The sequence below is a fragment of the Aythya ferina genome (assembly GCF_964211825.1).
Source record: "Aythya ferina genome assembly, chromosome: 24".
In the NCBI taxonomy this organism is placed as follows: Eukaryota; Metazoa; Chordata; class Aves; order Anseriformes; family Anatidae; genus Aythya; species Aythya ferina.
The window spans coordinates 2173960-2188565 of NC_140322.1; the positions used below are offsets into that span (position 1 = coordinate 2173960).

Sequence of the window (14606 nt, forward strand, 5' to 3'; positions counted from 1 at the left end):
GGCTCTTTGCTCCCCGGGAACAGTTTGTAGGGGCCGGGTCTCTGCTACCTGCTGGGCACCAACAAACCTCGTGGATCCCCATGATCCATGGGCAGCTCCCAGGATCCCTGACGGATCCCCGACCTCCCCTTTGGATGTCAAACCCCTATTGGAAAAGCAGCGCAGAGCTCCCAGCAGCCGCTGGCCCATTTTTGGGGAAAGGAGGGAGCAATAATTCCCTTGATGAAGGTGCTCAGGCGCTGACAGTAATTAAATGCCTTTTCACTTGGAGCATCCTGGGCTGGGGATGCCCAAACCTTGGCCACACACTATGGGGACCACGTTGTCCCCACCCTCGTCCTGCACATCCCTCACTTCTGCTCTAGCTTTCTCATCCCAGCCCCTTCTGGGCCACGAGGACATTTAGATACCACCACACAACAGCACCTTTGGGTGCCAACACGCCGTGTTAAACCCATCTGTGCTCAGCACCAGGCACAGGACCGGGGGGACACATCTCCTGCCAGGCTGCCACCGCGGCGTGTCCCTGCGACACCCGGCGGGCTCCGGCCCCCGCGCTGACCCTGACGCCTCTCTCACCACTTCCACGTGCGAAAGGGACGTCAGTTTGGGTTTACTGAAAGCCCCGTTAAATCTTGGTGATAGTTATGGGGTGCTAAAGGGATTAGCAGCACGCACCGTCTGCTGCGCGCTCGGGGAGGGGACGGCGCCTTGCTCCGGCAGATAACGCGGGGGCAGAAATGCAGGAGGGGAGGCTGTGAAAATAATTACCTTAATTTCAAGAGCAGCTTTAGAAGGAGAGAAGGCCTGACGTCGTGTGGAGGGATGTCGCCTTCTTGGGTGATGGCTTCAGGCCCAGGGAAAGGAGTTTTTTCCCCAAACTGCTGCTGGGCACCCGGCATTGACAGTGGGACTGGGCTGAGCCCCGAGGTGCACAGAGGAAAGGGGGTGAGCATCCCACCTCGATGGTGCCCTGAGACCCCTGCTCTTGGGGTTGGGGCTCAACCCCTGCCACAGGCACCCTGGGGTGTTCGGCACAAATCTGGCAGCTTGGGGGGAGCAGCCAGAGGGGAAGACACCCTGTGTGGGGTGGTCACCCACAGCCCCAAGAGCCCAGAATCAGGCCACGCAGCAGCTACTGTTTGCTATTAAAGCTTTGTTGGGTTTGGGGAGGAATAAAGGATTTTTGGAGGGAGAAAATGAGGGCATTGAGGCTGGCTGGGTGTCTTGGGGCCGTGACCCACTACAGAGGAAAGTCTCCGTTAAACTCCAGGTACCCCTCGTGTCCCAGGGGACCCGCTGCCCACCCCACGGTGCCCCGTGATGGCATTTAGGGCTGCTCTGCGCTTCCCCAAACCACCACCACGGTCTCACCATGAGGACTGGGCGCCTCCTGCTCCCCCTGCTCCCAGGGCTTTGCCCCCGTAGGTACCCCCCAACTCCCACCTCCAGCCCCCCACCCTAAAAAGCAGCGCTAGGAAAAGCGTGCCCGGCGCTTCCCTCGCTTTGTCCCAGCCCTTCCACGTCTCCCCCTGCCCCGAGGGGCCGGATGCGTGGCTCAGGGGAGGGCTCACCCCAAAAAAACCCCGTGGCCGGCCGGAGCTGGGGGAGCCCCTACAGCCCTCCCCTGGCAGCGGCTCTAATCCTCGTGGCTGCCTCGCCGTGGGCTGTGGATTAGGGACCAGCCCCGAGCCCTCCTTTGTCCTCCCCATTGTGGAGCATTTTGCTCGCCTCTGCTTTAGCCCTTGTAACCATTTTGCTGCCTTTTAAAAGCGGGCTGAATAGGTGGGAGGGGGACGGCGAGAGGGGTGGGGAGAGGCTTTGAGGCTGAAGGGGAGCATTCAGGCTGCAGCTGCCCCGTCTCAGCGCCTTCCCCGTGACCCCCACGGGCGCCGCGGCGGCCACCGAGCATCTTTGGCGACTCGGCTGCGGCGGGACAGCCCACCTGCTTGCTCCGGACAAGCACTTTCATGCCTGTTGGGATTAGAGATTTTAAGTGTCGTTCCAAATTGTGCGGATAAACAGTCTTGTGAAAACTTGTTATCGGGGCGAAAAGGCCCCCGCCACCGCCCTCCGTCCCCGGCCTTTTGTTGGGGCAATTTTTATTGGCGGATTGGATTTGATGAGGTTTAGGGTTTATTCTTAGGACTCCATTGAAGAGCTGAGCCTTTGTCTCACGCCGCGGAGCGTGAAGAATATGAAACGGAGGCGAAAATAAATCTGCTTTTCACACGCGTTAGCCCCCGCTCCGGGCAGGGACCACCAAACGCAGCTGAGAGCAGCAGCAGCCCCTGCTCCGGGCTCGTCAGCTCCGGGACCCCCCCGCTAACAGCCCCCCGGGGACGGGACGGGCACTTCCACTGCACCTCGAGCTGCAGGAGCAAGGGAAGGAGCCCGGTGAGGCCAAGCAGCTTTAGGAGGTGATGGGGCCGAAAAAGCCCAAATTGCAGCATCGGGGAAGGCTGCCCTCCCGCACGGAGCTCCCAGCCCTCATTACCCGCCCCCTCCCCAAAAAACTCCAGCCCCACCGGCAGGTCAGTCCCGTAATCGCTTCATTTATCACCAGTCACTTCGGGAGAGATTCATCACCGGGGTAATTTCCAAGGAGTTTGCTGCAGGGGCTGCCTTTCATTTGCGAGGAGCTCCCCGCGCCTTTCCCCTTCATCGCAGGAGCCTGCTCCGGCACGCTGCGGAGCACCGGGGGGTGAACTCACAGCCCTGCTCCATCCCCACCTTGTCCCCATGTCAGGGGGATGTCACCAAGCCCAGGGGACAGGGCACCGAGCTGGTGTCCCGAGCACGCTGTGGGCAGAGCCGGCAGCGCACCAGCCACGAGGTTTGGGCTGAATCTAAGCAAAATAAAATAAAATAAAATAAAATAAAATAAAATGGGCTAGGGGGCTGACCACAGTCTGCAAAAGTTTTTGGGGAGAAGTCACCTCCTGCCACTGAGAGCCTGAAGATGCTGCCCGGTTCCCTTCTGGCTGTCCTGGTGGACACCTTCCATCCGGACAGCTGTCCCTTGTAGATGTCCCTGGGAGGAACAGCACGAGAGACAGGGACAGGAGCTGTGTGAGACTGCAAGCAGAGGTGTCTACGTCAGTGCCACACGCTCAGGACACTCGTGGTCACGTCAGGCTGCCCTAGGCCATGGGGTCGGGGTCGTTCTGCCACCAGGGGTGCCCCGCTCGCTGCGTCGCCTCCCGCTCCGCATCAGCAAGATCATCCCTCAATACCCGCTGGTGTTCTGGCTCCTCCTGTTAGGATAAGATATCTGTAATTACACGCATGCCAAATCGGAATTATTTCCGCAGCGCAGTCCTAGCACTCCGCACCCTACCCAGAAACCCGACAGGAGGCTCCCCCATCAACGGGGAGAAGCTGGGTGGTGGCACTTTTGGTCACCTTGGGTGGTGATCAGCTCTCCGGAGAGTGTGGCCATCGGTGGCCACCTCCAGGAGCTAACAGCACGTCCCCAGGACCCCAAGAGGGCCTGCGCGGGGTCCCAGAGGTGTTTGATCCCATAATTATGGCTTGCAGTGGTCACCACGATGACTGCTTTCCCAGAAGAGATGCTGGAAGTGGGGGCTGGTGGAGAAGAGTGAGTGCGCTCCTCTGGCCCGCGCCGTGTGAGCTGTCGGGTCGGGTTATCCTAACGGCCCCGCCGGCCCTGCCATCGATGAGCTCAGAAGCAGGGTTGGCTGGGAAACAAGAAGAGTTTCGTAAAACGTTCGAGGTTTCAAAATTTGGGTTTCTTCCAGTCTGCAGCCAAGCTGAACCCGTTTTAAAAGTTTCCCATGAAGAGCCACCCGTCACCAAAGAGCCACATGCCCCGGGGACCGGGCGCTTCTCCCCTCCCGGTGCCCTACACCAGCCTCACACATGGCACAGGGGTCCCACCACGGGCAGGACATTTTGGGGACACCTTCCCAGCCACCCCTGTCCCTGCAGCATCCTCTCCACACCGCCGCCTGCTCCTGGTGGATGCCTCATGTGGGCCCCCCCGGCTGCTTTTGGCAGCTCTCGCTGTCACACCGCGTTATTTGCTCCACGGGGCCGATGAAACTGTCCCCTGAGGCAAAAATCCCACTGTCAGCGTGGCCTCAACGGGGTGCAGGAGGGGATGTGGGTGAGGAGACCCCGAGCTCGGCACCGGTCACGCAGAGTGGGTCACCAGGGGTTGGGGAGGGAAGATATTTGGGGACAGGGAGGGAAGATATATGGGGATGGGGAAGGAAATTATTTGGCGATGGAGAGGGGAGTTATATGGGGACAGGGAAGCAAAATCCCACCTGAATTTCAAAGGCATCCTCCAACCTCCTCCTGGTAGCACCTCCCTCTGCCTCCCTCCCACCACATTTTGGGGGATTTCAGGATTTTGAGCCAGGCTGAGCCCCTCATCTGGGGCACAACCCACCCCCACCCCCAGCTCTGAATTCGCCCTTCATTCTTTTTGCCTCCTCCTCCTCCCCCTCCCCGCCTCAGCTGCCTGCTGAATGAAGGATGGGTTTTTAAGCCTTTTTTACCCCCAAGGCCTGCAGCGCTGGCTTGGCTGCTATCGCTGGGATAAATGCAGGCTTTTCGGCCTAGAGCAGCATCCGGGGGAGCCGCGGCGCTCCCCCCGTGCCGGGTTATCAATCCCCGCTCAGCGCTGCCAGCGCTGGGCTGGGTCCTCTCCACTGGGAGCCCTCTTCTTACCCTCTGGCCACGAGAAAGACCAGCGTGGCTTAATTCCGCGCAGTATCAACACCAAACAGACTCAGCCCCGATGCTACTGGCTCCTCTTAATTCGCCTTTGTGTTCTTCGTTTTCATGAATTTTTCAGAAGTTTCCCAGCTCTCTCCGTGCCGCCGGGCTGCGGCGGGTTGGGTTCGCCGCGCGCGCCCGCGTGGGGCCGGCGTCCCGCCGCCTCGCCTCCTGCCGAAAATGAGGTGGCAGCAAGGTGCTTGGGCTCTGCTCACCCCATCCTCATGTCCCAAAGGTTTTTGGGTGGCTCGAGCATGAAAAACTTGGTGGAAGGGCCCGGGTTGGTATCAGAGCAGAGCGCAGGAGCGGCACGGTGCTCCCGGTGCCAAGGGCAGCTCCGTTTCCTCCCCATCCCAGTAAAAATATGGACGGTGCCATGCCATGGTGGGGAAGGAGATTTTTGGAAAGCAAAATGAAGCAACCAGATCCCTCAACAGGCTTCAAAAAAAAACAAGCGTCTTTATTTATATATTTATTTTTGCTCTAGTGCAAATGCAACCTCCATCCATGACCAAGAGCTGGGAGCTGGGAGCTGCCTTCTCCTTTCCAGCCCTGCCCACAGAGCAGTGAAATTAAGGCAGGCTGGAGAAAAATGGAGATGAGCCCAAAACAGAACATCCAGATACGAGTGCAGCCCAGGCAGGGCTGTTCACAACCACTTTTTCAGGTTGAGTTTAAGCACAGATAAGATGGGAACCTGCCTCCAGCCACCCCAGCCTGAGTCTTCCTCCGCTTCCAGCTTCATGGTGCCAGGGCCAGGAGGACAGGGGGGCGAGCAGGGAGGAGAGCAGGGAGGTGCTGCAGCACTTCCATGCCTGAGTTTGTGCAGGGGACGTCATGCTCATCTCTGGGTGCATCACGGGGGCTCTGGAGCCCATCCTCAGCAGCCCAGGGCCACCATCTCCCCCCTGTCCCAGCCGAAAGGAGCTGGCAGAGCCTTGCAGCCGGCACCGTTTGGGGCCGGGGAGGTGTTTCTTGGCTGCCCGTGCACAAGCCTCGTTTTTAAGCCCTCAATCAAATGCTCCTAGACAGCGAGCTCGCGTGGCACTCGGATTATTATCCCCTTAGAGGACTGAAGTGCAGCACGGAGGCTGCCGGGACTCCAAGCCCTGCTTGCAGGGCTCGAGATATTTCAGTGCGGCTGCTTAAAGCCACGCAGGCTTCCCCCCCAGCAAGACAGCCACTACATCACACGGGGAACGCGCTCCGAAATAATGATGTACAACTGGCCTTGAGGCGCTCTTTGCAGCTTGATTGGCCTCAATGGCAGGAGAATAACCGAGAGTTTATTGCTTCTCTTCCAGTGATCTTTACTCCCAGCAGTTTTCCCAGGGAGGGCCGGGTCCCCTGCCCCATGCGAGGAGGTGGCGAGGTGCTGAGCGCACCCAGGTCCCGGGATGGGGCTCTGCCAACGGGGGGAGAAGCCCCCAGCCCCTGTTTGAAGGCTGAATGGGTTTGAGCTGCTGGCAATGAGACCCGGTCACCTCCTTGGTCCCTTCTCCTTCCTGTGGGTGTCACCACCCAGGCCACCGAGCAAGCCGCTGCCTTGGCTGCTGCAAAGCCCCCGCGACCTCAGCAGTGCCCAAAAGCTGCTTTCTGCCTGCTCAGCTCACTGCTGGCTGTGCAAAAACAGAGCTGGAAAAGGGGGCAAAAAAAAAAAAAAAAAAAAAGAGCATTTTCATGCGGAAAGATGTTGGCAGTCCCCAGCTCCGGGTGCAGTTTGCAGAGGGCAGAGGTGAGATGGTTGCAGCTGATTTTTTCCCCCTTTCCTTTTGAGGAGCTGTGCTGCAAATAGCCTGATTTATAAGATTTCTCTATCATTAAAATGTAAATGAAAACAGACACGAAAACAATCTGAATTTCCAGCCGAGTTGCTCTTGCTTAATATTCTACCCCGAAGGGGGATGTGCGGAAGCAACAACATTTCAAAGGGAATCATTAAAGAAGGCAGGCTCAGACTGCGTTTCCATCAGATACCGCGGCAGAGCCGAGCGCTCGGTGCCTTCCCCATCGTGGTGCTGATGAAGAGGAGGCACGGGCAGCGCGACACCTCCGGAGCTGGGCACGTCGGGGGGTCACGTCCCGGCGCGCTTTGCTCCGGCACACGTGCCCGGGTGATGTCTGCAGCGTGATGCACGCAGGAGCCGGCACCATCGTGCGAATCCTCGCTGGGCTGTGCCCCTTTTTGAGTGCCTCGTGGGTTTTTGGAGATGCTCGGGGTGTGCTGAGTTTGGCTGCACAAAAAAAAAGAAAAAAAAAAAAAAAGCCTGGTTGGGTAAGGAGCCTTCCCCTGCTAAGAGGCACGAGGAGAGGCAGCACCCTGCGGTCAGAGCATCCCGCGGCATTGCTCACCATGCAGCAGTTGGGCATGTCCCTCCATCCCCTTACCCCCACTCCTCCTCCCACCCTGGCTCATGCACGGGCACAGGGTGAAGCCCCAGACCCCATTCCTTTTTTATTTCCCCTGCACAGGGGGCTGCAGATCCGTGCTGCTCCAACAGATAAGGGGATGCATGGAAAAGGCTGCCCAGCTTGGATGCCCTGGGGCAGGACGGCTGAGCCCGCTGGGTGATGCAGGGCAGAGCTGCTCCCCTCTCCTCTTTTCTCCTCTTTTCTCCCCCTCTTTTCTCGTCTCTTCTCCTCTCCTCTGGGACCTCCCAGGCAGCGGCAGGTGCTCGACCACAGTGGCACATATGGATTCTATAAGGGCTGAGCTCATCTCCTCGCCCCGGGCAGGGCGGTGGCGCGGGACGGGGCTGCCGGGTGCAGGGAAAAGCCCTTCCCACTGCAAAGCGAGTGTGGGAGAGCTGGAAGTCCCCGAGACACAAATGGAAGAGCCCAGGACACCCTTTTTAGAGTCACTTTTCAGAGTGGAAATACGCTGAAAATAAAAAAGGGGGCTTTAAGTATGTCCCTGTCTGGATCTCTGGATGTTAATGGCCCGCGTTGATTCATTTTCTTTTGTACTTTCATGGCATCAGTTATCACATCGTACGATTTTATTTTTAAAGGCCTTTTTTTAAGCCCACAAAACACTGGAAATAGTTAGGCTGGATTCAAATTACAAGGTAAAACATTTCCCTCCAAACCTTCACAAATGCTTGATTTTCTTTTATGCCATTATTTTGACATCTAAAGAAAGGCACCGTGTGCCAAACCTTGCTTTGCGCAGTAAAATCGGCCCAGTGTTGCAGGGCTTTAATATAATAATAACAATAAACTTCCAGAGGAGACCTTAAAAACAAAGGGCCCTGTCTGCTGCGCATGGAAATTCAGGCTCACATGCCCCGAGGTCCATGGCTCATTTTCCCCGCGTGCCGAGGAAGCCGTCACGTGCGAGCCCCAGCTCCAGCCCCACTGGGCAGCCAGATCCAGACCCCACTGGTGTCACTGGGTTGTGCCATCAGGCTGGGGGGCTTCGAGGCTGGAGCAGCTCTGCACAGACCCCGAGAATCACAGCATCCATCTGCAGGAGGAGAATCTGGATCCTTACTTTTGGAGGATTGGAAATCCCTAAGGATGGAGAAATGCCCGGTGTGGGGCCAGGTTGAGCCCAGCCATGGTCGGATCCTCACCCACGAGGGGCTGGGCAGGGCTGGCACAGGGCTGCGGGGGGATTTCTTTGCGGGGTCACCATCCCCCGGGATGCAGAGCGAGGACATCACCCCCCAAAGCTGGCACAGGCTCAGCCCTGTGGGTTTTTGCGTCTTTGTTTTCCCCCCTGCAGTCCGTGGGGGGTTTAATTAATTCGCAAATCTCGCTTGGGTATCGGAGCTGGGGGTGGAAACACTTGGGAAGAAGTGGATTTTGCAAATCACGGCTGGCCATCTACACCCAGCTCCGGGGGCGCAGGCATCGGGGCTCCCAGCGCTCGGGGAGGAAGCCTCTTGCTGGCGGAGCAGATCCACCCCTTTGATCTGCTCCCGCAGTTATTCTTTCATTTCTTGAGCAAATAATCTGGATTTTCACAATATTTACCTTGGAAATAATGATTTGTGTAAAGCAGTCGACCAAGACAAACAGAGAATCGCTCGGCTGGCTAAGGAGAGCAGCCGGCCTGGGGGTCTCATGTTCCCCTCCATCTCCTGAGCCTCCGTGCCGCGGGCTCGCGCGAGCCAGCAGCCAAAAAACGGCCACGAACCCGGCTGGCAGGGGCTGGGGACACAGCTCCTCGTGGCCCCCACTCCTCAGTGACTTAAAGGGTGGAAAAAGGCAGCTGCCCTGCCCGGGAGTCCCCTTCAGGCACCGCTACCCCAGTCCCTGAGGGTTTTAAACGGGGCTATCGCATCCTTCAGGTCCCTGAGGTTCAGCGGCTGTAGAGGAGAAGCAGGAAAGGGGAGAGAGAAAAAAAAAAAAAAAGGTGAAGGAAGGTTCAAAGGCCTTTTTTTCATCTCTATTTAATCTCTGCGAGGCCCGAGGCAAAGTCACCTTCGGGTCAGCACTCAGGTGTTTTTATCTCCAGCCCCATCAGCGCCGAGCTGCCCCCCCAGCCCTGCCGCTGCCCGCCTGGAGCCAGGCTCGGCGCAGGAGGGGGCAGCTCCAGCCCCGCACCCCGTGATGCTCCCGGGTCAGGAGGGGACCGTGCTGGGGAGGAGGAGAAAAGGAACAAACCCACTCGGCTGTTTCACCTGCGAGGTTTTTATTAGGGCGTGCGCGATGCCCGCAGGCTGATATGAAGCATGCAGCGGGCGCTGAGCAGGAGCAAGCGCGAGCGTGGCGGTGTTTCGGAGCAGCCGGGTGCTTTTGGGGACACTGTCGGGCTCCTCCTGCCCCACGCTGGGGACAAGAGGGGCAGCACAGGGCTTTCCAGATGAGAAATTAAATTGAAATTAAATCGGTGCCAGGGCCGGAGCGAAGCCCAGTCCTGACTGCATCCGGACCCCAGGGTGCTGCTCCTGCCACACCAGCAACGTGAGCACAACACGTCATGTAAGCTCTTGGGAAAATACAGCAAGCATGCAGAGCATCTCCTTTTTAATCTCTGTTTAACGAGGCTGTTCCTCACAGTCTCTGTGCAGCCCTCGCTGGATGAAACGCAGCTCAGAAAAAAAAAAATACTGTTTGCTTTAAAGTGATAAATTAACACACACACACACAGCACGACTCTGCGAGCGGCTTCCTGATCATGCACCGCGGTGAAGCAGCTCCCACAGCACACGGATGTGCATATCTGCAACCTGGTTGTAAAAAAAATCGGAATTAACTCTTCTCTAATACTGAATATGTATTTAAAAAAAAAAAAAAAAAAAAAGTATAAAGGATTTGAAGCCGTTGAGACTTGGAATTGTTTTTAACCATTCTGAGGTCACTTTTCAGGGTGATTCTCTCCCTCTCTCTGTCTCTCTGGAGCTGGTGCGTTAGCTCAGATCGTATCTGCAGGGCTTTAAACGTGCTTCATTAGGCTGGGCACTGGGGTGAGGCCCTAGGAATGGCACAGGACACCTTGCTCAGCACTGCTCAGCACCACTGGGCTGCTCCAGGTCCGTGATGCAGGACGGAGGTGACACCGTGCAGCAGCCTCGAGTGCTGGTGCATGTGCCGAGTGAGGAAGAGGAGAGGTGGGCGACGAAACGTCCTTTAAAACTCTGCAGAGAGCGGGGTGGCCTCTGCTGCGTGAGCCACGCGACACCCGAGGTGGCCCTGGGGCTGTCACAGACCCCCCCTTTCAACTGCGCACCCTCTTTGGGGTGCATTATCCGGCAATAAACCCTCACGGAGCTGCAGAGCTCCAGGGCCACGGCCAGCAGAATTCCTGGCGCCGAACGCTCGCACGAAGGGCTCCAAACAGGGCGCAGGAGGCGAGCCGGAGCAAACCCCGGCTGGGAGCTGGGGCGGCTCTCAGAGGCCGGGGCACGGGGCACCCTGCTGCATGCAGCGGATCAGCTCCTTGCGGTTGTCCAGGATGGTGTCGAAGCTCTCCTGCAGCCGGTTCTGCTGCTCCACCACCTTCTGCTGGAGGCCGTGGATCCAGCGCAGCAGGGCCAGGCGCCGGTACATCACCAGCTGCACGTGGTGCTTCTCCTTCTCCCGCTCCTTGAAGCGCTCCTTGTCCTGGAGGTGCTGCACCGCCTCCGCCAGCACCGGGAACAGGGGTTCAGGATGGGGTTCGGCCACGGGGGGGGCCCTGGGGGGGTCCCAGGAGCCACCGCAGGCGCTGTCGGGGCTGTCGATGCTGAGGGCGCTGCTGGCGTAGCCGTTGTCCTCCACGGGGAACCCCGGGGGCTCGCCACCCACCGCCCCCACAACCTCCGCTCCCTCGGGGGGGCTGCGCTCGCCCTCCTCACTCGGGGGGGCGTCCCTAAGCCCGCCCTGCCCCGCCTGTCTCCGCGTTAATAACAGCAGATTTTCGGAGGGATTTGGCGTGTTTTCGCCCCCCCCGGCCCCGTCGCTGCCCAGCCCATGCTGGCTCCAGTTCTGGTTGCTGTCGCACCCCTCCCCGGAGAAGTTGCAGTTGGGGTCGGGGCCGCAGCCCCCTCCCGCCCCCGGGAAGGCTGCGCCCAGCGTGGGGACCCCCGGGAAAGGGGAATTATTCGATGGGGCATCGGGCGGGCAGACGGCAAACATCTCGCCGGGCTCCTGCCTGCAAGAGAGAGCAGGGCACCGGGTTGGCATCAATATGGGGCCAGGGGGCTGTGGGATAAGGGATTTGGGAGGTTTGGGGTGCTGGGGGGGGTCAGGGCATGCTGTGAGGCATGGCAAGTGGGTACAAGGGCTGGCCAAACAAGGAGGCAAACGCCCTCGTACTTCGTTTGCCTCATTTAAAGCTGCCGAGGCCCAACCCCTGCCCCCGGGGTTTTGAGGTGCCTCTGGGCTGGGAACCCCAAATGGCCCCAGGGTCGGGGGGGGCACGGCTGGGGCAGGCATCCCGCCTGGAGCCACGGTTTTATGGCTTCCTTTCGGCAAGGGTTGGGGGGCACACTCGTGCCTGTGTCTGCTAATTAATTAATTAATTAATTAGTGCCATGCTGATGGAGGTTTGCCGGGAAGGAGATGAGGCTCCAGCAGGAGGAACATTTATTTATGGGGTCACCCATGGGGATGAGCCCTGATGGTGTGGGGTGGCCTGGTGCAGACCCCCCCCTCGGTCCTGAGTCGCCCCCCCAGTCCTGCAGGGTCCCCTCCGGTCCCGTGCCCCCCCCCGGTCCTTCTGCAGCCCCCCGGTCTTGCTCCCCCCCTCCAAGTCCTGCGGACACCCCCAGATCATGCAGCCCCCCCCCTCGGTCCTACAGCATCCCCCTGATCCTGCTGCCCCCCCCCCCCATCTTACAACACACCCCCGAGTCCTGCAGACCCCCTCCCTGTTCCTGCATCCCCCCCGAGTCCTGCAGGACCCCCCCAAGTCCTACGACCCCCCCCGAATCCTTCAGACCCCACCTTGTTCCTGCACCCCCCTCCGGTCCTGCAGGACCCCCCCCAGTCCTACGACCCCCCCCCAGTCCTGCTGTCCCCCCTCCCGGTCCTACGACCCCCCCGGGTCCTGCATCCCCCCCCCGGGTCCTGTGCCCCCCTCCCCATTCCTGCAACCCCCCCCCCCCGGTCCTGCTGCATCCCCCCTCGGTCCTTTATCCCCCACCTCCATTCCCAAGCCCCCCTCCCCACACACACCCGGTGCCCCCCTCCTGTGCCCCCCCCCCGGTGCCGGCAGCGCTCACCGGCAGCCCCGAGCCCGCAGCTCCTCCGCCACCGCCACCGGGGGGGGGGGGAACGGAAACGGGGAGGTGCCAGGCCCCGCACTTCCGACGGCGCCCCGGGTCCCCCCCCCCCTTAAACGGGACCGGGGGGGGGGCACCGGGCACGGGGAGGGGGCTTGAGGGGTCCTGAAGGGGTCCTGGGGGTCGTGGGGGGCGGCGGCTGGACGGCGCCCCCGCACACGCGTGGCTGTGGGGTCTCGCGGGAGGGGCGGGATGCTACGGGGGGGGGACCGAAAAATAGGAGGGGGGGTCGCAGGGGTGTAGCCCCCCCACGGACATCCCCGTGGGCAGTGGGGTCGTGGTGGTGCAGCCCCTGTCTGTGGGCAGTGGGGTTTGGGGATGCAGCCCCCCCATACACCCCCTGTGGACAGTGGGGTCACGGGGATGCAGCCCCCCCAAAACACCCCCCATGGGCAGTGGGGTCGTGGGGATGCAGCCCCCCCACCCCTCCATGAGTAGTGGGGTCACGGGGGTGCAGCCCCCCCTCCATGAGCAATGGGTTTGGGGATGCAGCCCCCCCATACACCCCCTGCAGACAGCGGGGTCACAGGGGTGCACCCCACACACACCCCCATGGACAGTAGGGTCTCGGGGTTACCCATGGGTGCAACCACACGGGGAGGTGCCCGCATTTGGGACGCGACAGCTCCATCCCAGCCCCGGTCCCGGGGGTCCCGTGAGGCTCAGCAGGGCCCGTGGGGGGTATGAGGGGGGGCAATGGGAACCCAGCTCTCAATGGGGCCGTTGTTGCCCCTCACCACATCAGACAGCTCCCACGGGGGCCTGGGGGGTCACATGAAGCACTGCAGGCGACCGGGGGATAAAGATGCTTTGTGGGGCCGGGGTGAGCCGGGGGGGGGACGGAGATGCCCCCCCTGGGACGGGCGCTTCGGCTGGCTCCGTCTGGACGGGGCCCTCACCAGCATCCCACATGGTGCTGGGGGACCCAAGGCCACCCCACTGCGGGGGTCTGGAGCAGGGGAACGTCACCCACAAGTGACAGGCACCTCCTTTTAGCCCCCCCCACCCTCACCCCGTCTGCCCCCACAGGCCCTGCTCCGGAGAAATTGGTGGGGTTGGGAGCCACGGCCTGGGCCTTGTCTGGTAGGAAAGGCCGAGATGAAAGGAACGAAACGTTCCCGTCCCACAGGAAAGGCAGAAACCGGCTCAGACGCTTCTGGGAATGGGCAGGAAAGGGAAAAAAAAATAAAAAATAGGGTGAACAATGGGCTCGGCTCTGCTGTGAGCTGTGTGTTTGTTAGCGCCGGTTGGTGTCCAGCTCCCTTTAGGGGCCCGAAGTCAAAGCAAAATATTGCACTGAGAGAGCAAAGAGGAAAACAGCCCCGGGCCGGGGACCTTCTCCTGCAGCTCGGCTGAAGCCGACCCTTTCTCATCACAGATTTGGGTTTCAATGAGCAAAAAAAGGCTCCCAGTGCTGCTGGGGGGCCAGGGTGCTGCCCCCCTCCGTCCCCTGCCCGTGGGGTCCCGTGGGGCCGGTTGGTGCCAGGACCCACTGCCACTGGCCTGGCTTCACTCGTGCTGTATTTGGGGTTTCCTCCCCCCCCCGTTTGGGTTTTTTTCCTCCCCCCAGTGCTGGCGACCACACGGGCAGGATTGGTGCCAGGAGCTCACGGTTGTGGGTCCCGTTTGGTTGGGGTTTGCAGCGGTGCAGATCCCCCAGCCCTGGGATTATCTCTGTCTGATTGAGGCCGGAGCGGATTTGCTGTTTGCAATGAAAACAACTCGGCCACGCTGGGAACCCAGCCTTGTCCTCAGCCCCAGCTGTCCGCCCAGACAGAGCAAATCCCAAAATGTCTGCGTTCGGGAGGAGCCCCCCAGAGCCACACCGAGTCCCACCACAGCCCTGATCCGGAGCCAGCCTCGTGGACGGGGCAGCAGAAACCAGGAGCGAGCGGTGCTGAGCCACCAGCAGGGCAGCGGTGATGGGGGAATTGCTTTGGGACACCCCACAGCACGGCACTGCTGTCACCAAGGAACCAGCTCCTGGTGAAGGATTGGGGACACGGGGTGATGGGGACACAGGGTGATGGGGACATGGGGACACGGGGCCGCTGTGCTGGGCTCTCCTGGGGCAGGAGGAGAGTGAGGGCTTGCAGGCGGAGCGGGGCTTAGCGATGGATTTCAGAGCTGTCTTGCACTCCTCTTCCC

General features: G+C 60.3%; 1 protein-coding gene across 1 annotated transcript; it reads right to left on the reverse strand.

Annotated features, from left to right (window-relative positions):
• Positions 1–9364: 9364 nt before the first annotated feature.
• On the reverse strand, positions 9365–12525 carry LOC311423157 (UPF0500 protein C1orf216). The gene is made up of 2 exons (XM_084496828.1): positions 12399–12525; positions 9365–11326 (listed from the first exon to the last, which is right to left on the reverse strand). Exon 2 carries the CDS (start codon positions 11308–11310, stop codon positions 10585–10587), a length of 726 nt encoding a protein of 241 aa, XP_084352954.1. The 5' UTR covers positions 11311–11326; positions 12399–12525; the 3' UTR covers positions 9365–10584.
• Positions 12526–14606: the final 2081 nt, after the last annotated feature.